The 23,846-nt window shown below is 38.4% G+C and overlaps 1 protein-coding gene across 3 annotated transcripts in view; it reads left to right on the top strand.

Moving 5' to 3' along the window:
* Positions 1 to 23,846, top strand: part of LOC114051888 (lysosomal alpha-glucosidase-like) — a 73,209-nt gene that overhangs the window by 36,306 nt on the left and 13,057 nt on the right. For all 3 annotated transcript variants that reach the window (XM_027874272.1, XM_027874271.1, XM_027874270.1), the window contains exons 9-13: positions 17,691 to 17,822; positions 21,217 to 21,327; positions 22,072 to 22,185; positions 22,786 to 22,870; positions 23,032 to 23,149. In XM_027874272.1, the coding sequence (XP_027730073.1) occupies positions 17,691 to 17,822; positions 21,217 to 21,327; positions 22,072 to 22,185; positions 22,786 to 22,870; positions 23,032 to 23,149 (560 nt within the window). The remainder of the gene's footprint in view (positions 1 to 17,690; positions 17,823 to 21,216; positions 21,328 to 22,071; positions 22,186 to 22,785; positions 22,871 to 23,031; positions 23,150 to 23,846) is intronic.

Genomic DNA, 23,846 nt, shown 5'->3' on the forward strand with positions numbered 1-23,846 from the left:
GGAAAGGATGAAATGAGTAGTAAATACATGTTCACAACATAGCCAGATCAGAACAAGTAGGCATCCAAACTAGAATCAGGCAAGGTTCTATGTGCAATATTTCTGTGGGTAAGAAAGAACAGGGAGGAGAAAAATCAAGAAACAGTAATCTTCAGATGAACAGTAATAATATTTCAATTTGACAACTGCCTGAGAATTAGGTGGATGCTCTCCCAGGTATGTGACCTTAGCCAAGCCTAGTGGCATCTCTAGCTCTCATTTCTCTATCTTTAAAATGGAGATAGCTATAAATTTCCTTCAGAGAATATTTTTATTGGGAAATTGCTATGTATAAGTCATTGTAATGGTGTTAAGCCAGATGCAAAGATAAATAAGAAATGGTTTGACACTTCAAGGAGCTTACCATCCATAGTAATAGGTCAGACAAAATATGTATAAAGATAAGTAGAAAATAAAATAGAATATGATCAGGGCTTGGGAGAGGTACAAACAAAATGCTGTAAGGGTACAAAAGAGACATGGAACATTTCCGGGCAGGAGAATTAGGGGAGGCTTCAGTGAAAAGGTATGTTTAACATGTTTAATATTAATTCTTTTTTTTTTTTTAAGGCAATTGGGGTTAAATGACTTGCCCAGGGTCACACAGCTAGTAAGTGTCAAGTGTTTGGTCTGAGGCTGGATTGGAACTCAGGTCCTCCTGACTTCAGGGCCGGTGCTCTATCCACTACACCACCTAGCTGCTCCTTAATATTAATTCTTAAAGGATGGATGGTATTTCAATGGGCAGGGACAGTGGTAAGGTCCATTCCAGATGTAGGGACCTATGTGAGCAAAATTATGGAGGCATGAAAGTACTGACTGTGTTTTGGGATTAGTTCAGTTTGGGTAGCATAGTGTTGGGGGGTAGGAGTGTATAGGCTTGCTTTGGAATAGGTGCTATGTGCAGGGAACATGCTAGAAAGTAAAAAAAAAAGATGAAGGAAAGCATGTCAGAGTAACTGTGAAGACTGAAAGAAAGAATGAACCTATAGTAGACCAATCCACATGGTTTTGTACCTTTCTCTAAAAATATTAAAAAACTGGGAGGAGGGGAATGTTGATGATGAGGGTTATCCAGGAACCAGGACTGGCTAGATTTCCAGCGTGTGGTGAGAGCATCATTGAAATGATTAACCATGGGTTATAGGCTAGGCAAGAAATAAAAAATGGAGCCAGAAAGGAAATAGTAGTAGGGAGGAAGGGAGAGTTGGCAGAATGAAAGAACAGGGAGGAAGGAAAAGGACCAGTGGTAATGGTGAGATTGAAGAACAAGTCCAGTAGGTAATATGTAAGCTCCTTGAAGGCAGGATGTTTTAAATTTTTGTTCTTGTATCTGAAGCACCTCACAAAGTGCCTAGAACATTGTAAACACTTAATAAATACTTATTGACTAATTGAGTGATTGACAGTCTGGAGGGAGTAGGAAGTCTGAAAGGCTAGGGAAACTGGGATCAAAGAGGAGAAAACTCAGAATTAGAGATCTTGGAGGTAAGAAGTTCCTAGTAACATGAGCATGTGACCTCACTAATGTGACCTGCTTAAAGGTGGCCAAAGTGGAGTGGACACTGAGGTAATGAAATATAAAGCAGTTTGAAGCTGAGGCCAGGGTGTTAGAGCTGGTGCCAAGCTTTTATTGATGAATCTCACAAACTTAGCTAGTCTGGCATGTGAACAATAGGTCATAGGTAGTATGAATAGGAAAGAATGTTAGACTTGGAGTAAGGATCTGAGTTTAAATCTAGCTTCAGACATTTACTAGCTGTGTGATCCAGGGCAAGTCACTTTACCTTTATTTGCCTCCATTTCTTCATCTGTAAAATATCAGCTTCCTCCCAGGACTGCTATGAGTATGAAATGGAATAAAAGCCTATTGCAACCTAAAGGCACTACATAAATGTTAACTGTTGTTCTGTATTTTATTGCTGGCTCTATACTCACCTATAGAGCTTTTGATAGCCCAGGCTCACCTCTACACTGTGATGAAGATTTCATGGATGAATGGGACATTAGTGGAGGAAGAGGTATATATGTGAAAAGTATATAAAATAAAAAGTATGAACAATCTAAGGGAGGTAATTAGGCAATTTATGGTAAGTGCCAAGCATACAACAGGTAAAAGCTATGAGTTCAGAGGAGGGTCTGAGGGTCAGAGTAGGGTTGGAGTTGGTTCAACATCTTACCATATTTCCCAATTTTATTTATTCTTCTAATTTGGTATTGGCTTTGATCCATGCTCTTACATGTCAATAGCCTGACTGTACATAGATAGCTGATTTGGAAATGACTACTACCTCATTTCTGGTCTGTTAAAATATAATGAAGTTCCATTTTTTGTGAGGCACTTGAGGTTAAGTGACTTGCCCAGGGTCACACAGCTAGTGAGTGTTATGTGTCTGAGGCCAGATTTGAACTCAGATTTGAACTCATCCTGAATCCAGGGCCGATGCTCTATCCACTGTGCCACCTAGCTGCCCCTTAAAACCATCTTTTTAAAAAATCATTTCTTATAGCTAATATTAGTATTCCATCACATTCATATACCATAATTTGTTCAGACATTTCCCAGTTGACAGAAATACCTTCAGTTTCCAATTCTTTTCTACCATATACACAAAAAGACTACTATAAATATTTTTCTACATATGAATCCTTTTCCTCTTTCTTTCATCTCTTTGGAGATATAGACCTATTAGTGGTACTTTTGAGTCAAAGAGTATGCACAATTTAATAGCTTTTGGGGCATAGTTCCAAATTGCTTTCCAGAATGGTTGGACCAGTTCATAGCCCCACCAATACTGCATTAAAGTACCTGTTTTCCCACAGTCGCTCCAGAGTTTGTCATTTTCATTTTCTGTCATCTTAGCCAATAGGATGGATATGAAGTGGTACCTTAGAATTATGTTAACTTGGATTTTTCTAATTATTAGTGATTTAGAACATTTTTAAAAATATGGCTATTGATAGATTTGATTTCTTCCCTTGAAAACTGACCACTTATGTTGATTTAATTTTGAGGGCCTTACTGCACTTTGTGAAATTTCTCATCGACAGATTATGACCTCAAGCAAATCACTTAAGCTTCCTGGGCCTCAGTTTCCTCAACTCTAAAATGAAGGGGCTGGATTAAATAATCAGTGAGCCAATACTATTATATAGGTTCATAAACTGTAGTCATCTTCATGGTATGTGGTTTTTTTTTCCTTTTGGTAAATGTTTATCATGAACAAAGATGTATAAAATGGCGAAGTTTTCCACGAAATGCCGGTTTTTGTTGATTCTGGATATATGATAAAAGCATCTCTTCCAGATCCTATATTTGCTTCTCCTGTGAGCCATTCTTGTATTGAGCTGCCATTTCCTTTTGTGTTCTGGTTTTAATTATAGTGAGAATGCCAGGATTGGTGTGATCCAATTCCTCTAGGAGTATGTATATTCATTGGCTGTGGACAAAGATCTCATATTTAAAGTGCCAGCAGTCAAAGCCAATGTTTATAGATAATCTGTTGAAGAGATATGAGAAGACACTATGCCATAGCAGAGGTGGGAAGTCCATAAACATTGTATAACGCATGTGCTTTCAGACTCTTTTTTTGATGTATTGATCAGTTATGCTGATTTTTTTTTCCTTCCTTCTTTCTCTCTCTCTCATCTTTAAAAATAATTTTATATGAGATGACTTTCCAGGAGAGGGGAAATTATAGTTATGTAAAAACAAAAGATATTAATAAAAACTTATTTTTAAAATATAGACAGTCTATCTAAAATCTATGTGAATCTTGGAATCCTCTGCACTCTTTTCCAAATCTCTTCCATCATTTATAAAAAAGTAGAAGGAGACTACAAAGAATTCAGAACTTAACATTTTTTTCTTTGTTTTATGGGTTGCTATGGCCCAAGAATTCATCAGGAAGTCACCATACTGGTGATGAGCTTCTCTGTACTTAGCTAGGCTGGTCCTTGGCAAACAGATCCAGTGTGTAGTTTTTTGGATACTTAATAGCTGGCTTTGGTTTTGCCATTAGAGGTAACCTCAGCTCTCTAACATATTTGTTAAAACAGCTAGAAATATGAAAAATTTATAAACTTCTTTGTTTCTGTCTCTGCATTGTGTGCTGTTTTATAATTCATACACTGTCTTCAGGAAAGAACAAAGGGCTTAGAATTACAGAACTAAAGTGACATGCTATTGCTCAGCTGAATTTATTTTTAATCATATTTGCAGTAACAACTACTTAAAATAACCTCCCTTTGCATGTTTCGTAAATAAGCCTGCATCTTAACCATCAGAACAATTGACCTAAAAGATTCAGAAAATTTGAGATGCCCCCTGTACTTGTTTGTTTGGGTAAAAAAAATGCAAACTTAAAGGTTATTCTCTAAATGAAGTGTCTTCTATTCAATTATACTCATATAAGACCTCCTTAAAAGATGTAGCAACAAAAATAACTTTATTTGATGCTTCATTAAGATCAAATGGAGAAGAAAACAGGAAAGTATATGCTTGCAAAAGGATTTGTCACTATTATGAAGGATGTGTATCCTATAGAGAGGGCAATGGAAGAGGGACTCCTTAAAGATCAATGGGTCTTAACTTTATTTATGTCATTACCTCCTCTGGCAGTCTGGTGAAGCCTATGGATACTCTCTCAGAAAGTTTTTGTTTTTTTAAGCCATAGTTGAAGAAAATGCTTTTGTGAAAATAAAGATGTATTTTTCTAATCCAATTTCATAGGCCCCTGGAAATTTATTCTTTTGTAGAGATAGTAAGGTCCTCCATATGCATCTGTTTGTGGATAACGTTGTATTTATTGCATCGAACTCTAGATCATTGCAGAGACTCCTAAATGAGATCTATAATCCCTCAAAAGAGTTTAGCCCAACTATCCACATAAGAAAAACCAAGTGGATGAAGAGGCCTACTGTCTAGATTCTGATGTGTCATGTACTATCCATAGAGCCATCCATAAGTACACACATCTTGGATAGATTTTGTGTATGGACAATGAACTGGGTCCATAATTAAAAAAGAGGATGAGATTAAATCCTTACTATATGCAAGACACTGTGCTGCTTTATGGAGGATACCAAGATCGATGTTACACATGTCCTGCCCTTAAGGAACTGACAAACTAATGGAGAAAGAACAAGTATAGGAATAACCATAGTACAAATAAGATATATTAAGTGGCAGAGATCCAAGAACTGTGCTATGAAAAATTTCAGGAAGCAGAGCTCACTTTTGCCTGTTGGATGATATGGGGAATCGTGGAAGGATTCATGAAAGACATAGCATCTGAGTTGGTTTGGGAAGGAAAGGAAGGGCATTGACAGATGGAGGAGACAAACAAAGAGATGGGGAGGGAGGCATGAGGGAGGATGGACATATGGAATCATATTTCTAGGTGTGCAGAGTAAAGAAAGAACAAGGCTATTGTCTGCTCATTTTGTTTGAGAGTCATTGAGAACAAAGAGAGAACATTTATGTATAAAATCTAAGACTCAGATTTCATCCTTGGTGTTTTCCTAGAAAGGGAAAGTTGTAGGAAAAGGAAGTGATTGAATTGATATTTCTGGTAAAAGAAATTCCTAGATGAATCTCATTCAAATTTAAGGATGAGGTGTGGGGAGAGGAAGATAGGTAGAATTCTGAACTTTAGTCATCTGTGCTGGGAAAAGGGAAGGTAAATGAAAGAGGGCAGGGAAAGAATAACAACATGTAGAGTCAAAGAATTTGTTCTTGGATTGGGTAGGGAAGGATGAGACAGCAAAAGGATCAGATTGTTGCAGGCAAAACAACTGTAGGGACCTACTATTGCTTTAAAATGTTAAAAAATTATTTAATTCCTTAAAAAATTTAATGATTTGATATCATTTTTTATTTATCAAAGTATCCTTTCCCTATTCCCTACCTAGAGAATTATCCTTTGTAATAGGGAGGGGAATAGGGAGCAAGAGAGAGAAAAAGAGAGAGATTTAGAGAAGGGGGAATAAGACAAAGAAAAAGACAGGGAAAGAGGCACAAAAAGGAGAAAAAGAGAGAGCGAGAAAGAGGGAGAGAAACATGAAAGAGAAAAAGAGGAGAGAGAACAAGAGATTGAGTGAGAGAGGAAAAAGAAAGAGTGAGAAAGAGAGACGAACAAGAGAATGAATGAGAGAGGAACAAGAGAGAGAAAAAGAGAGAAAAAGGAACAAGAGAGTGAGTGAGGAACAAGAGAGAGAGGAAGAAGAGAGAAAAGAGAGGGAGAGATAGGAATAAGAAAGAGAAAAAGAACAAGAGAGAGAGAACATGAGAGAGAGAGGAACAAGAGAAAGAAAAGAGGGAGAGAGAGGAACAAGAAAGAGAATGAGAGGGGGGAACAAGACAAAAAAAGAGGGAAAGAGGAACAAAAAGGAGAAAAAGAGAACAAGAGAGGGAGAGAGGAATAAGAGAGAAAGAGAGAAGAACAAGACAGTGAATGAGAGAGGAATGAGAGAGAGAGAGAGGAATAAGAAAGAAAAAAGAGAGGGAGAGAGGAATAAGAAAGAGAAAAAGAACAAGAAAGAGAGAGGGGAATAAGAGGAAGAGGAACAAGACAGAAAAAAGAGAGAGAGAGAGAACAAGAGAGTGAGTGAGAGAGGAACAAGAGAAAGAGAGAGGTACAAGAAAGAGAAAAAGAGAGGAACCAGAAAAAGAGCAAAAGAGAGAACAAGAAAGAGAGCGAGAAAGAAAGAGGAGAACAAAGGAGAGAGACAGGAAAAAGAAAGAGAGAAAAGAGAAACAAGCAGGTCAGTGAGCCTAACCAGCTGAGTGTGACAGTATATGCAGCCTGTTCCTTGCCTGTAGTGCTCCACTTCTGCAAAGAAGAGAGGGAGGTACCCTTTTCTGTTCCCCTCTTCTCTTCTGATTAATATAATTGTATTTCATTTAGTTTTTGTTGTTATCAGGGGTGTGCTGGAGCCAGCTCCAAGGAGGAGAGCCTGGTGTTACAATTTTACCTCACAGATTGTCTCTATGCTTAAGAAGGTGATGGAGAAAATGTTAATGAATGCAAATTAAACTTAAACATGTGTCCTTTAGCCAGTTGTTAAACATTTGCAGCATACCCATGATGATGGTGGTTGTAGTTGGTCTTTCCGTTTAGCTTTTAAAGCCCCTTACAACCTGTTTCTGGCATACCTTTCCACTATTATTCTACATGACTCCCCTTCCTGTACTCTGCAGTCCAGCCAAGCAGATATTCGTACTGTCTCTCCTATCTCTATGCATTTTGCACTGGCTGGCTGCCATGCCTAGAATGCACTCCTATCCTACCTACTTACCTTGACCACTTAGAATCTCTTGTTTCCTTCATAACATTGCTCAATCAACACTTTCTAAATGATACTTTTCATTTTCTCAGCTGCTTGTGGTCTTCCCCCCAATTTTTTTTTTGAGGCAATCAGGGTTAAGTGACTTGCCCAGGGTCATACAGCTAGTGAGTATTGAGTCTGAGGCAAGATTTGAACTCAGGTCCTCCTGACTCCTCCCCCCAGTTTTTAATTTTCATTATTTATATATCTTGTATGTAAACATTTATGTACATATTATCTTCTCTGATACAATGCAAGTCCCTTGAGTACAAGGACTGTTTAATTTTTGTCTTTGCATCCTCGGTGCCTCCCTTGCAATAGGTGCCTAATAAATGCTTTTTGATTATTTGAATAAGAATCTTTTCCAGTCATGAGGGAGTTCTATACAAAAGCACAGACAGGATGAGAACAAGAAACAGAAGAGTCTAGTTTGACTTGAGTAAAACGTATAGTATGAGAGACATATAGTATGAGATAAATAGTATAATATAAATATAAATATATAGTATAGTATAAACAAAAATAGTATGAGAAAAAGCTGGACAGGTAAAATGGAGGAAGATTGAAGAGGGCCTTAGATGTCAGGATCAGGATTTCATATTTTGTTTAGTAAAAAATGGGAAGCTACAAAAGGTTTTTGAGAAGAGGGGTGACATGACCATAACAGACTATTAGAAAGGTTACTCAGGCAATAAGGTAAAGACTGGATTGCAGTGACAGAGAGATTGCAGACAAGAGACCAGTTAGGAGGCTGTTACAATAGTCTGGGCAAGTAGAGATGAGCGCCTGAATTAGGTTAGTTATATAGTAGTAGAGAAGAGGGGCAGATCCAAGAGATTTTATGAGGTATATATGACAGAAAGTGACAAACTGATTAAAAGTGTGGAGGGAGGGTGAGAAAAAGGGAAAGGTTAGAGATGGTTCCAAAACGATGAGCCTGGATAACTTGGGGGGGGGTGATGCTATTAACAGAAACAGAGAAATTTAGGTATAGCAACTAGCAAGAGGTACTAGAGGTCCTTCTACAAGGAAGCAATATAGGGACCACTGAGCCTTCTCTGTGGAATGAAGCTTGTGACTGAAATATGGTTTTGGGTTGGTATACTTTATTTAAAAGAAATAGACTAGATAAAGGGGAAGGGGTGGGGGTGAAAGGGTAGCACTATATTAAGAAAGTTTACTCATATGAGGAAATCCAGGAACCAGAGTGGGGATAAGAGTGAAGAAGACTGAGGTTAAAGTCAGTGGGGGTAAAAACAGGAACAATTTTGTCATTAGAGTATAGACCAGCAATGTCAAACTCATGTGGCCACAAAACTCCAGAGTAAGGTGCAATCAGATTAAAGTGTAATTGGAAAATGTTTAACAAAACAAAAATATAATACAACATAGATAATGTTAATTTGTGGTTTTCTGTGTCAATATGTGGTTTCAGGGATCCATTTCTATTTGAGATTGACTCATCTGTCATGGACAGAAAGAGGAACAAGATGAAATGTTTGGGAAACATCACAAATCTGGCATTGATGGGAAGCTTTCATTATCCCTACATTTCCGAAGCTCTCTGTTGGCCCAGAAGCAGAATGAACAGAGAATACATTATATAATAACTCTCTACTTTTTGACTTGCCTTGATATTTTTTTCATCCTTCAGAAGGTATAAGAACCAAGAAAGGAAAACTATTGAACTGAATCATATTCTTACTAACAAGGAAAGACTGGGTGCTGGGATAAAAATAATGAGAACACAGTGGAGAAGTGACCACTCCTTCCTAGAATTTGTGATAGAAAAGTCAATCAGTCAGTAAGTACCTAGGGGCCAAGCACTGTGCTGAGCACTAGTGATACACAGAAAGGCAAAAGATAGTCCCTGTGTTCAAGGAGCTCACAGCCAAATGGGGGATACGGCGTGCAAACAACTATGTACAGACAAGATATGGATAAGACAAATTGGAGATAGTCAACAGAGGGAAGGCACTGGCATTAAGGGGAATCAGGAAAGGCTTCTCATAGAAGATGGGATTTTTGCTGGAACTTAAGGGAAGCCAGAGAAGTCAGGAGGTGGAGATAAGGAGAGAGAATTCTAAGAATAAGAGATAGCCGGAGAAAATGCCCAGAGTTGGGAGATGAAGTTTCTTGTGCTGGAGATAGAAACTTGGCATAGTCATACATATGTCTTAGATTTTGGAAAAGTGGATTTCAAAAGGTTCAGGGAAAAAATGTCAGATCCCAAGTAAGGAGTCCTTAATCTTTTTCATGTCATGGGCTCTTTTGGCGGCCTGGCAAAGACTATGGACTTTTTCTTCAGATAAAGTTTTTAAATAATGAAAGGAATGCATAATTCAGAGAGAGGATAGTGAAAATAAAGATGTATTTTCTTTCCATTCAAGTTCACAGACCACCCCCACCCCCACCTCCTGAAATCTGTCTCTAGATCCAGATTAAGAACTCCTGTCTTAGATTAAACTTCTGCGGGAGAAATCAGCTCAGGCAGAATGGGAATATTTGAGAATGAAATTCTGAAGGCATAAAGGAATACAATTCCAATGAGGAGGAAAAATAGGGAACTCAGTAACCAATTAGATTTTTTAAAAGTATGTATAGAAGTTGGACGCAAGGACAGGCAGCAGAAGATGAATGTGAACATGTCATGTTATTGTAGAAAGAATGTCAGAGGTCCAAAGCCCAGAATGAGTTGAGGCTGGCAAGGGAGGCTAGAGACAACAAAAAGACTCATTTTAGTTAGATTAGGGGAGAAGAGGATTAAAGAGGGGATAGGACTGCTCTTGGTGTGAATGGAGAGCTACTTAATTTTTATTTTGCTTCTGACTTCTATGCTAATGAGGATATCCTTTGCAATGGAAATGGCACATAAAAAAGGGCTAAATAGGAGTTGAGGCCTAAGATAATTAAGGAGATAGAGAGCACCCAGTTGCCCTTGATGAATTCAAGACCCTTGGTCCATATGAACTGCATTTTTACGTAATTAAATAACTGGCAACTGTGATTATAAAGCTCTTGTGAGTGATAGTTGAAAGGTGCTGGAAAATGGAGAGGTATCACAGGACTGGAGAAGGGCATATGCTGTTCCAATTTTCAAAAAAGGGAATAGAACAGAATCTACAAACTATAGAACAGGAAGTCGGACTTCAGTTCCAAGGAAAATTTGAAAATGGGTCATTAAAGAGATGGTTAGTGAACTTCTAAAAAAGGAAACAGGGCTTACATAAAACCAGCATGGCTTTGTCAAGAACGAGTCATGCCAGAATAAACACAGTTCCTTTTTGGGTAAAGTTACTAAGCTAGTGAGAGGCAGCATGGCATGAGAGAATAGAGAGTTGGCCTAGCGGCCAGGAAGAACTGAGTTCTAGTCCCGTCTTTGAAACATACTGCCTGCATGATCCTGGGTCAAACCAATTAACCTTCCAATGCCTTAGGTAGCAGCTCTTTCAGCCTATAAATTGCAGAGAATATACTGGCAGAGTAAGTTGTAAGTATTGCAAGTATTGTACTGGTAGAGTAAGTTTTAAGTATTTTAAGTATTGTACTGGCAGAGTAAATTTCCACATCTGGGAGTTTTTTATTCCAGTGAAATCATAGGTCTAGTCCCTAATCCTATTAAAAAAGTAAATCATGAGAGGATTGTAGATATAGTTAATAGAAATTTAAACAAAAGATTTGAGATAGAATCTCACACTCTTATTATGAAAAGTATGGAGAGATGTGTACTAAACAATGCAGTTTTAGGGGTTTGGAACTGGTTGAATGGCTAAATTCAAAGAGTAGTTTTTTGGTGGTTCAATGTCAATTTGTCAGGAGGCCTCTAATAGGGTGTCCCAGGGATCTGTGTTTGACTCTGTTCTATTTAACATTTTTATTGATGACTTGGATAAAACAATAGATGACAGTCTTATCAAATCTGCAGATGATGTAAAATTGAGAGATGTGAATAATAAATTGGATAACAGAGTCAGAATCTAGAAGGCCTCGACAGGTTGGAGCACTTGGCTGAATGGAGTAAGATAAAATTACATAGGGATAAAGGTAAAGTCCTACATTTAAAGTAAAAAAAAAAATCAACTTGATAAGTACAAGGTTAAGGAGGCATATTTAGACAGCAATTTGTTTGAAAAGTAGATAGGGGTTAGCCACAATGAGTGAGAATTGTGATGTGGTAATAAAAAAAAGCTAACACAGCCTTTCAATACATTAAGAAAGGCATTTAACGAGGACATTCATTTAAAAAAATTTTAATATATATTTTATTCCCCCCATTACATGTTAAAACAATTTTTAAAACATTTTTTTAAAGTTTTGAGTTCCAAATTCCATCCCTCCCTCCCCTCCCCCTCCCTAAGATGGTAAACAATCAGATATAGGTTATACATGTGCAGTCAAAACAAGGACATTCATAAATCCTTGATATGTTTGTTGATAAGCAAAGTGTCCAGAAAAGGGCAACAAGGATGGTTAAGGGCCTTGAGTCCTTGTCATGAGGACTAATTGGAGAGACTAGGGATGTTTAGCTTGGAGAAGACTCAAGGCATCACAATAGCTATGTTCAAGCATTTGAAGGGTCTCCATATAGAAGAGGGATCAGGTATGTTCTTTTTTTCCTCAGAGGACAGAACCAGGAGCAGAAAGATAAATATAGACTTGATGTCAAAGAAAACTTCCTGATAATGAGAGTGGTCCAAAAGTAGAATGGCTTGCCTCAGGAGGTGGTGGGATCACCTTCTTTGTAGGTCTTGAAGAAGAGGATAATCACTTGTCAAATATGTTATGGTGGGAAATCCTTTTGGGTACGGGTTGGACTTGTCAGCTGATGTACTGTACAACTCTAAAATTCTAGGATTCTATGAAGTTAGAAAGAGAGGGCAGAATTGGGGCGAAGTTGGTGAATTCACTCTAAGTTTAAGGTGCTGGCAAGACATCCAAAGGGAGATCCCTAATAGGTAGCTAAAATACAGGACTGGCATGGAGAGACATACATGAGTGATAGAAAGTGAAGTTAGACTATGGAGTCTGAATGCAGATGGAAGCATGTTATTTGCTCTCCTTTTCTTTTGTTTTATTGCTTCATTCTCGTGGTTCTTCCCATTAGTTTTAATTGTTCTTTACAACATGACTAATGGAAAAATATGCTTAATATGAATTTATAAGTAGAGCCTATATCAGATTTCACACTGTCTTAGGAGGGGGGAGAGGAGGGGGGGGGAGAAAATTTAGAACTCAAAATCTTATGGAAGTGAATGTTGATAACTAAAAATAAATAAATTGATTATTAAAAAAAAAGAAAAGAAAGTGAAGTTAGCAAAGCCAGGCAAACAACTGCAAAACAATTCAAAGTGAACGTTGCAAAATTGTAAGACTAAACTTGGCCCCAAAGAAGAGATCTCCCCCACTTCTTTGTAGAAGTGGGGTTTCATAGGTGTGAGACATAGCATATAATGTCAAGTTTTTTCCCCCTAATGTGTTGATTAGCTTTGTTGAATTATTTTTCTTCTTTTAAAAAAAATTCATTGTCACAAAGGATGGCTTTATGGGTGGAAAAAGAAAGGGGATGAGATAGAGGGTGAAATGCAGGCATTGCAAAAACAAACAATATAAATTTTTAAAAACTTATTTAAAAAGGAAATATAGATTTGTACCTCTGGAGAAAAGTTGAGAGTAGAGCTCTAAATCTGGAGTTCATTTGCCTAGCAGTTTTAATTAAAGTAGAGGAGATGGATGAAATCATCAAGGAAGAGATTAGAGAGTGAGAAGAGAAGTCTTTGAGGGGATGCCTACATTTAAGGGACAGGAGTAATAGCTCCTGATCATCCTTCCCTAACTTAGAATTAACTTGGTTTTATCTAATTACTTTATTAAGCCTACATAGTTTCAGCTAAAAGGTATAAGTAATTAGCCCATCGTTCATGAATGCCGCATGTTTTCCTTAACATCTGAACTTGGGGCATTATATTCATTGCCATATTTCACTCTTCTTTCATTCCCCTGATGCTAAAAGATGTCACTCTTCCCTTTTTCTCCCCAAGTGTCACTCAGTCCTTTGTCTCTTAAGTCCTGCCTTGATTCCTGCTTATCTTCATTGCACAGTGATTAATGTGCACCAGCATGGCCTTTGCCTCGTTGATAAACAAAAATTAGCTAGCTGACAGGTGCTTTTCCTCCATGACTTCACATCCAGTCCTGATGTCTTTTATTTTTGCCAGTAACCAGAAGTTTTGATTAAACAAACATTAATTAAGCATATATTATATATTATAATTAATCAATTAACAATTTTTTAAATCACCTACTATGTGCCAGGCATTATAATAGACACTGGGGCTACAAAGATAAAATTTAAATAGTCCCTGCCTTCAAGGAGCTTATGTTCTACTAGGGGAGACAATACCTACAAACATAAGTAGATATAAAATAAAGGCAAGGTAAATGGGGGGATGTCACCAATAGCTGAAGGGACCTTCATATAGAAGGTGGGTCTTGAGCAGAGTTTTGAGGAAAAAGAGATGTTTAGGGGCAGAGGTGATGGGGGATTTCATTTCTGGAATGTGGGACAGCCAGTACAAAGGTCCAGAAGTGGAAGATGTTGGGTCATGTGTGAGGAAGAGCAAGAAGGTCAATTTGACTGGACAATGGAGTTCAATGATGTAGTATGATAAAGTTGAAAGTAGAAATGATATACCTGGTTGTAAATGGCTTTAAAAACCAAACACCAGAGGGGTAACTAGGTGGCACACAGGCCCTGAAGTCAGGAGGACCTGAGTTCAAATCCGGCCTCAGACCAAACACTTGACACTTACTAGCTGTGTGATGCTGGGCAAGTCACTTAACCTCAAATTCCTTAAAAAAATAAAACGAAACACCAGAACTTATGTTGACTCCTAGAAGCAATAGAGGGTCATGAGAGTTTATCGAGTAGAGAAGTAACATGGTCAGACTTATACTTTAGGAAAATCATTTTGGGAGCTCCATGGGGGATAGTTTGGAGAAGAAATAGGCTTAAGGCAGGGAGGTTATTGCACTTATTAGGGTGAGGGAGATGAGGTGCTATTCATCAGGATCACGGCCCTGTGATAAGAGAGAAGGGAGAATAAGAGATCTTCTGAAGGTAGAATTGATATAACTTAGCAACTGATTGGAGATGCGTCAGGGAGGGAGAGGGAACAATTAATGATGACTCTGAAGTTACAAATCAGGGTGGATGGTATTACCCATAGAAACCAGGAAATGTGAAAGGGAGGCGCATTTAGTGGGAAAGATTATCTGTTCCGTTTTGGGCTGGTTGAGTTTGAGATGCGGATAAGTGGAATGCCCATGCGAAGGTATCCAATAAGCGGTTGATGATGTGAGACTAGAGTTCATGTGGGAGACTAGGGCTGGATGTATGGATTTGAGAGTCATCTGCTTAGAAGGGATACAGCATCAGAGAGGGAGGAGAAAAGGGGCCAGGTCAGAGCCTTGGAATAAGCTAAGTGGTCGGGAAATGGATAATGACCCAACAAAAGAGACTGAGGAGGGAGGAAAAAAGGATTTTTCAAGGGCCTCTGATGTGCCAGACACTGTGCTACATGCTTTACAAGTATTATCCCATTTGCTCCTCATAATGACCCTGAGTAGGTACTTATTTAATTTAATTTTAATTAAATTTATTATTTATTATTATTAAATTTAATTAAATTTAATGTAAATTAGTTTACATTTGAGGAATCTGAAACAGACAGAAGTTAAACAATTTTTCCCCCCAAGGTCAGACTGCTAGTGGGTGTCTGAGGCTGGATTTGAACCCAGCTCTTCCTGACTCCATGCCCAACACTCTGCTGTATCACCTTCTCCATGGGGCCTTCCCTTATCCTTTAATTGTTTATACTCTTTCTCATCAAATTATCCTGTATTTACTTCTCTATGTATATGTTGTATCCTTTCTCATAGAATGTAAATCCCTTGAAGACAGGTAGGAGGAGAACCAAGAAAGAGCAGGGTCATCTAGCCTAGTCTCATTCATTTTATAGATGATGAAACTGAGGCACAGAAAAGTGAAAATGATTTGCTTAAGGTTGCCCGGATAGTAAATAGCCAAGCCAGGATTCAAACCGAGGTCACTGACTCCAGACCCAGGTTCTCTGTCTCTACTGCATTGGCTCAGAATATCAGAAAGTAGCATAGAGGTCAAGGAGTATGAAGACTTATAAAAGACCCCTGGATTTAGTGGTTCAAATGCACGAACGAGGGGATGATTACCAGAGTAAGGTTATGGAGGCAATGGACTCAAAAGTACAGGTGAAGGAATAAATTTAGCTAAGACCAGAAGAAAGGAAGAAAAAAGATGGATGAAGATATTGGAAGGTTTAGAATAGTGAAAGAAAATTCTTACATAGATCCAGAGTGAGAAAGAAAACCCAAGGTCATCTAGTCTGAACCCATCATTTTACAGATGAAGAAACCAAGGTGGGGGAGGAGGTGTTAAGTGACTTAGCAAAGGTCAAACACATTGTAAGCATCAGAGAGGTGGTGTTTGAACTCTGATCCTTTGACTCCAGAGCCAGTTTCTGGTGTTTTGTTTTGTTTCCAGACTGGGTCTTATGATCTCATAGATTGAAAGAACAGTGACCATTAACAGGCCCAAACCCCATTCTGATTGGCATGGAAGATTTTCTGTTCCTTTGTCTGACCTGGGCTAGTCATCTCCTTAGGCAGCTCCATTCCTGAAGAGGTTCGCCATATTGGTGCCAGACTTAGTGTTGTCTTGTTTTTTTTTGTTTTGTTTTTTTGCAGTCATGGATGACTCCTTGTGACCACATTTTGTGGGATTTACTTGGCAAAGATACTGGAATTGTTTGCCATTTCCTTCTCCAGCTCATTTTACAGATGTGGAAACTGAGGCAAACAGGGGGAAGTGAGTTGCACAGAGTTACATAGCTAGTAAGTGTCTGAGGCTGGATTTGAACTCAGGAAGATGAGTCTTCCTGACTCCAGGCCTGGAGTTCTATTCACTGTACCACCTCACTGCCCAGACTTAGTACAGACTGCCAATTGGCTTTGGCTTTCCTGCAGCTCAGAACTACTGAATTCAAGTATCTACCAGCCTTAACCTCCTCAACATCAAGGACTATTGGCATGTGCCATTCTGCCCAGCCCAGTGCTCTCACTGTGGTACCACACCGCCAACTTCTCATATCAGATGGCTTCTTGCTCTATAAAGCCTGAGATGAGTTCATCTGCTAAAAGGAAAGAAGTGGAAAAAATGGAGTTGAGGGCTTTATGAGATAAAGACTATATTAAGACAAAGTTATTGTTGTTGTGATTTTCATTCTATACAAACCTGAATTTGTGGCCCTTCTATATACTTGGATGTGTTTTTCAAGAATACCCTAGTGCAATGGTGTCAAACTCAAATAGAAAAGGGGTCCCCTTGACACTTCTACCCTAATACGTTTTTTCTTTCTTTTTTGGGGGGGTGGAAAGGGGGTGGAGGGATAGAAAATTAAGCTTTGTTAATTGAAATAAAATTATTTTTTCATAAATAAAACTTTATTTGGTTCATAAATTTTTTGGAATACTACATCTTTTGAATATTTCAACAGGGTAATGTAAGTTGGCCACCAAATATTACACATACTTCATTATCATGTTTCCCTTATTCCCTAGGGAAATGTTTATCCAGGTTGGGAACTTGGAATGATGCCAAATATCACTCTGACCATAATATTAATTTTATGTTTCCTATATTCTCTACACGTCTTTTTTGACACTTTGTCCCAATGCCGAAGTGCTCCATCTCCTACCGCTATGCCAAAAGCAATCATTTGTGTGACAGAAGAGAGAAAAGAACTGGCTCTGGACACAGAGGACATGACTTCAAATTCCATCCCTGTCACTTAGTATCTCTGGGACTTTTCATCAGTCACTTGTCCTCCCAAGGTCTTAATTTCCTCAACTATATAAACGAGGAGTATGGACAAATAAAATGATTTTTTTTAAAAGAATACTCTATTGTTTAGTTGTATCCATTTCTTTGTAACCCCATTTAGGATTTTCTTGGTGAAGATACTGGAGTAGTTTGCCATTTCTATCTTCAGCTCATTTTGCTGATAAATAACTGAAGCAAATAGGGTAAAGTGACTTGCCCAGGGTCACACAGTTAGGAAGTGTCTGTGGTCAGTTTTGAACTCAGGGTCTTCCTGACTCCAGCCCCAGCACTCTATCCCCTCTGCCACCTAGCTGCTCGAGAATACAATGGTGAAGTACAATGGTTTATCCAAAGGGAGCAAGCATGGGTTAGTCTGCAGTCTACTAATGTATCTTTTTTCTGGTAGGATGCTCAATGGAATGATATTGACTACATGGAAGGATCTCGGGATTTCACAGTTGACCCAGGGCATTTTGGCACACTCCCCCAGCTAGTGATGGACCTTCACAAGCATGGACAATACTATGTCCTAATTCTGGTAAGGTGACTTCTGACCAGGGCTGCTCCCTCTTCAAGGAGCTCAAGGGGCCTGCATCAGGAGAGCAGGTCAGGATGCTCAGGCCTTGTGAGAAAAATAACATAATGTCATTGGCACTAAGAGAAGAAACATGTGCGCATCAACTCTTGGATGGAGCCAAAATAGTTCCCTAACTGTGAGCTCGGAGAGATCATAGGATCATAGACTTATAGCTAAAAGTTCTTGGCACAGAGTAGGTGATTAATAAATGTTTCTCAACTTTTTTTGTTCCATGAACTCTTCATTAAAAAAAAAAGTGTTATGAACTCTGAGGGTAATTTATTATATTACTCATAATCTTTTAGATTTATTCATTAAGTGCTAACAATAACTGCAGTAATAACTTTTGCCTTCAAAAGCTCCAAATTAAAATTTATATTATATAATTATAGAAAATAAAAGTTTATTCCACCTTTAATTATGGTAATTTATAAAATTATAAAACTCTAATTACAAAATAATTATAGATATTTTATGTGGGACATTTTGTAAGAATTGAAAGAAGTAATCAAGTAAGACCTCATAATGCTTACTATTACCTGCAAGGCTTTATTAAATGTCTTTAATTTTGTTGAATATAAATAATATTTTAATGAAGTAAGTTGCAACTTTAAATTTAATTTTGATCTTTGACTTTTTTATTTGAACAAAGGTTTGCAGTACTTGGTTCAAAACCAGGCAAACATATTTTTAAATCTGGGTCCACACTGAGTTTATTTATTTTGATTTAAAATTAAAACAAAGTGAAAATGCTCACTCACATAAATATGTGGTGGATGGCAGAAGAATTGTACAAACACTTGTCAAGAAATGGAAATTCATTTTTTAATTTTAGCTGCCTAAAGAACTTATTGAAAATGAATAGCTAGTTTTAAAATGAAATAGTTATTTTCCTTCCGGCTCATGACAAGTGCTACGTTAAAATGTACCTGAAGTTCATTTGCATAAATTGTTTCATTTTTAAACAATGCTTATATATAAAATAGCCTTTGTAAGGAAAGACTGTCTTCAGACATAACTTTCATCTTTTTTGCCACTGGCAAACCAGCTACATTCTCACAGAAACTCTATCAGATGACTGACCAGTGTTGCCAACCAGTTCATTTGAAAGTTCACCAGATAGAGGAATCGTAAAATAATGGAGAATGATTTTAAATTGGAAAACAGCCTTAATATTGCAATGAAAAACCATATAAGGTTTATTTATGCAGAATGTTTGTGATGGTCCATGATGTTTTCAAAGTGGCTTGTAATGTGTCTGTCCAGTGATAATGTCTTTGAAACAGCCTGAGAGTTTCACTTCAAGAATGCAAATGTTCAGAGGCAGCTAGGTGGCACAGTGGATAGAGCACCAACCCTGAAGTCAGGAGGACCTGAGTTCAAATCTGGCCTCAGACCAAACACTTGACACTTACTAACTGTGTGACCCTAGGCAAGTCACTTAACCCCAATTGCAAAAAAAAAAAAAAAAGAATGCGAATGTTCATAATGTATTGATCACATGTTTACACAGCTGAGGAGGTTATTACAGGGTAACAGAAGGATATGACGGAGCTGCTCTGGTACAGTGCAAAGAATGTAAAGAAGGGTGTGCACAAGCATTTGAACCCTCTGTTGGGAATTGGTTTGCTCTCAAATGTTAAATCTTTGTGATGGTTTGGAAACAATTTGATGACAGGCTGAGAAACTGTAAGAACTTAATGCTCTTAGTTAGAAGTGTTCAGAGTTAGAGTTTGATGTAACCATTGTATGAATACTAAAATAATTGTGCCCATGATAAGGATGGATTCAAATCACTGCAGAAACAAACCTATAATGTTTCAAATAAGCATGTTTGTTGACACAGAGGAAAAATATTTTTATAACAAAATTGGCCAATTATTTGCTGCTTAAGACACAATTAAAGAATTTTTAGCATAAACATCTTAGACCATTGTCATGAACCCATAAAGAACCTAAATGGGAACCATTATGCTATTTGATTTAATTGACTAAAAGGATCTCAGAGACCATTTCTTCCAACATTCTTATTTTACAGATGAGGAAAATTGAGGTCCAGGAAGGATAAATGACTTACCCAAGGCCACACAAGTAGTGTCATTGGCCTGATTGGTAATCAGATCTCCTGATTCTGGAATCAGTTCTCTTTCTATTGTACTATGATAACTCCCAATAGCAACTGTGGCTGTCTTAATGCCACGTGGAAATTTCTCTTGTGAAGGGAAGCTTTAATTGACTTTCAGAGAAGTCAGTCACCCATAAGTAGAAATAATCAGCCTTCCCCCCTCCCCCGACACCACTTTCATGACACAAATATAAGTAGCATTGTCCTTTGCTTCATGGGATCATAGACTCAAGAAGCTTTGTGTGATCTTGGGAAAATTCACTTAACTTCCCTGTAAATGAAAATAGCACAGACGTGTCAAAGCTCTTTTTTTATCTCTTGAATTCATGGTTCTTTTCAAACCTTAGCTTGTCTAATTTGAAATCCTCCAATTGTAGGTAAATAAAATCCCCTTAAGATAGAGCCGCTCCTTGGATTTGAATCTTTAGGATGTAACCCACTTCTTTTTATGGGTTTGCCCAAGGAAAGTCCAGCACATTCCTTACTTTTCCATTTCCCCTGTGATCACCTCCTTTCAAATCTTCACCCTTCAAGCTAACTTGAGTGGTTTAGGGAGCTACTTTCCTAAAGGGAAGCACTTAATATTCCTCTTGCACCATCGGAGTTCCAGCCAAGCCTTAAAGGGCACCCCTAACAGGAAGCAAACACTCAACAAGGAACCCCGAGCCAGTCAAGCAGTTTGCTGTCATGACCCTCGTGTTAAGTGGATTCATGGGCTGGAAATTCATGTTTGATTTAAAGTGGGCCGTTTCTGGATTAGAATTCTCTTCTGTTTAAATCCCTTTGGGCAACTTGGGACTTTTTCTATTGCTCCACAGCATCACCCTCTACCATGCCCCTTGTGGGAGGGAGCGCTTAAACGTAAAGATATCCTCATAAACGCTTAAGTAACAGCATTCTTCTTTTTTTTTTAAATAAGTTTGTATTTATATCTTTTATTGCCCCCCCTCTTCCCAGAGGGCCATACCTTTTAAAAAAAATAATTTAAAAAAGAAAAAGAATAACAAGAGAATAAAAAATTCAGTAAGGCCAAACGATGCATTGAAAAAAATGCAGATGTCATATGCAATGTTTCCTACTTAATTTAGGGGAGCTGTGTTCTCAAGATAGGAGAGTTAGCCAGTGGACTCTCTATAACTTTCAGACTGATTATCATATACCTTTTTAGGCCAAGATTTCTGCTGGATGTTGCCCCAAATTGTAACTGCTGCTTCCCAAATGTCTTTTCAGGACCCTGCCATCAGCAGCAGTCAGGCTACTGGCACTTATGCTCCTTATGATGAAGGTTTGAAAAAAGGGATCTTCATTAACATTACCCATGGACAGCCATTGATTGGACAGGTGAGAGAAAAAGCTGCATTTGATAGGTACAGAACACTAATAATACTCAAGAGATGGTCTAGCCCCAGAATGATGGGAAACATCTGGAGTCTTCTGGGCATGATTAGGGAAGTAAGTATTTCTGTAGTCCTTTCCTTTAGACCCAGAAGGCATGAAGTGGTCACTCTCTGTCACCTCTGTCCTATTTATGTAGAGTCCTGGAGTGTGGCTCCAGTGGAAGGGAAGGGTTCAGAGACCTTAAAAAGACTCCAGAAACTGGCTAAATGTTGGGGATAAAAGCTAGCTGCCTTTGATATCAGGATTTAACTATTAACCTTGACTAGTTTGGTGCTGTTTCCCCAAAAATAATAGCAACTAATTTAATGTCCATCCTTCTTCCCCTTTCTGCTTCTGATGGAATAAAATTTCCTAAAGGTACCCAAAGCTCTCCAGGACCAAAAGAGTATGCCTGAGCACAAGCGTTCTTAATCTTTTTTGTGTCATGGACCCCTTGGGCAGTCTGATGAAGTCTATGGACCCCTTCTCAGAAGGAAGTTTTTATATTCATAAAATAAAATAGATAGAATTGCAAAGGGAACTGATTGTATTGAAATATAGTTATCAAAGTATTTTTAAAAAACAAGTTCATAGACTCCATCTTAAGTATCTTTGCCCTAGGGAAAGAAGGGAAGTGGGTTAAAGGGTAGGGGCCTGTGGGTTTTTGGGAGAAGATATTTACTCTTGCTTTCCTGGGCTATGTGGTAGGTGTGGCCTGGCCTCACTGCATTCCCTGACTTCTCCAACCCAGAGACACACCAGTGGTGGCTAGAGAACCTGAATGTATTCCACGCAAGAGTTCCCTTTGATGGACTCTGGATTGTAAGTTTCTTCCCTCTGTAGGGGCCTAAAGAGTCATAGGGGAGGGATTCTGACCTCTTCCCTTCCTTCCAGACCCTGGTAGGCTATTAATGCTTCGTCACTGTTAAACAACAATGCTTCTGCCAGAAGAAGAGCATATCTCAAATAATTTGGAAGATTTATACCATTTCTGTTGGCCTTTGCTTGTCTAACTTGAAATCCTTCATCTAAAAATAAATGAATAAAATCTGCTTATAATAGCTACTCTGTGGCTTTGAATCTCTAGGATGTAACCAGTTTTTATAGCTTTATACTTTTTTGTTCTTCTATATCCTTATGCCTTCTTGGCTGCAAGCATCTCTATGTCCCTCACTGAGCATCATTACCCAAAGAAGTAGGTCAGAGGTCAGACTCAAAGGAGGGTACTAGAGGATCACTTAGAGAGGGAAACTAACCATATAACTAAAGCCAAGTTGCAGGAGTAGACCTGGGGGCTTATCCCATTTGGGCTCTGCTATCAAAGTTTTTCTGACTAACACTGTCTAATGTTGAAAGTGAATGTTAAAGTCCTGTCTAGGTAGGCTAGGGTATCTTTTCCACAATGCTTATCTCTGTGTCTAGGACATGAATGAACCATCTAACTTCAAGGATGGTTCAGTAGATGGTTGTACCTCTGGAGAACTGGATAACCCACCCTACACACCTGGTAAGGGTGGGTTGGGAGGGAGGGGTGTTTCTCCCTCATGAACTTCCACTCACCAGCCCAATTCCTCTTCCATCTGTCAGACCCTTTCCAGTGCAGTGCCCTTGGTTGGGTGAGAAATCTCTTGCTGGTGAACAATTTTTATTTTTCTCTTTCTCCGGCAGCGGTGCTAGGAGGATCTTTATTTGCCAAGACAATCTGTGCCTCTGCAAAGCAAAGTCTCTCCTTCCACTATGACCTTCATAATCTGTATGGGCTGATGGAGGCTAAAGCCACTGCCAGGTGAGACAATTGAATGGTGTTCTATGATGGGAGATGGTAGTATAGCTGTTGGCTCTGGGGCTGTCAACTGATTGAAATCTATTCTTTCACATCATTGATAGTAAGCAATGTAAACGGGAAACAAGTATCCTGGAGATAGAGAGTATAGTGGGAACTTTGGAGTTTTGGTATTTTTCCTTTAGGTTGGTTTTTAAATTTTTTTTTGGTGGTGGAGGCAGGGAGTGTTATGCTGACAATGGAGATTAGGAAGATGTTATTATGAATTCTATTACTCCCCCCCCTTTTAATTATCTTACACTTGGGTCTACCATCATTATCATTATCCTTATCATCTTCGTCAACATCAATATTATGTGATATTGTTAAGCCTGTTTTTGGCACTGAGGTGAGGACCTTAAAGAGGAAACTATAGGTGGTCTCTGCCCTCCATAAAAATTTACAAGTGGAAAGATCTTTAGAGACTATCTAGTTTTTTAATCTATTACTGTTTCATGTAACCCTTATTGAATGGATGAATGAAAAATCATTTATTAAGTATTTGCTATTTGCCAGGTACTGTGCTAAGCCACAGGGATACAAACACAAAAGTGAAATAGTCTTTTTTTCTCAAGGAGCTTAGCATCTAATGAGAGAGCCACATAGAATTGTGGCTCCTAAAATGAGATAATATTTGCAATGTGCTCTGCTAACCTTAAAG

This window comes from Vombatus ursinus, unplaced genomic scaffold (assembly GCF_900497805.2).
Source record: "Vombatus ursinus unplaced genomic scaffold, bare-nosed wombat genome assembly UNPS02014807.1, whole genome shotgun sequence".
NCBI classification, from domain to species: Eukaryota; Metazoa; Chordata; class Mammalia; order Diprotodontia; family Vombatidae; genus Vombatus; species Vombatus ursinus.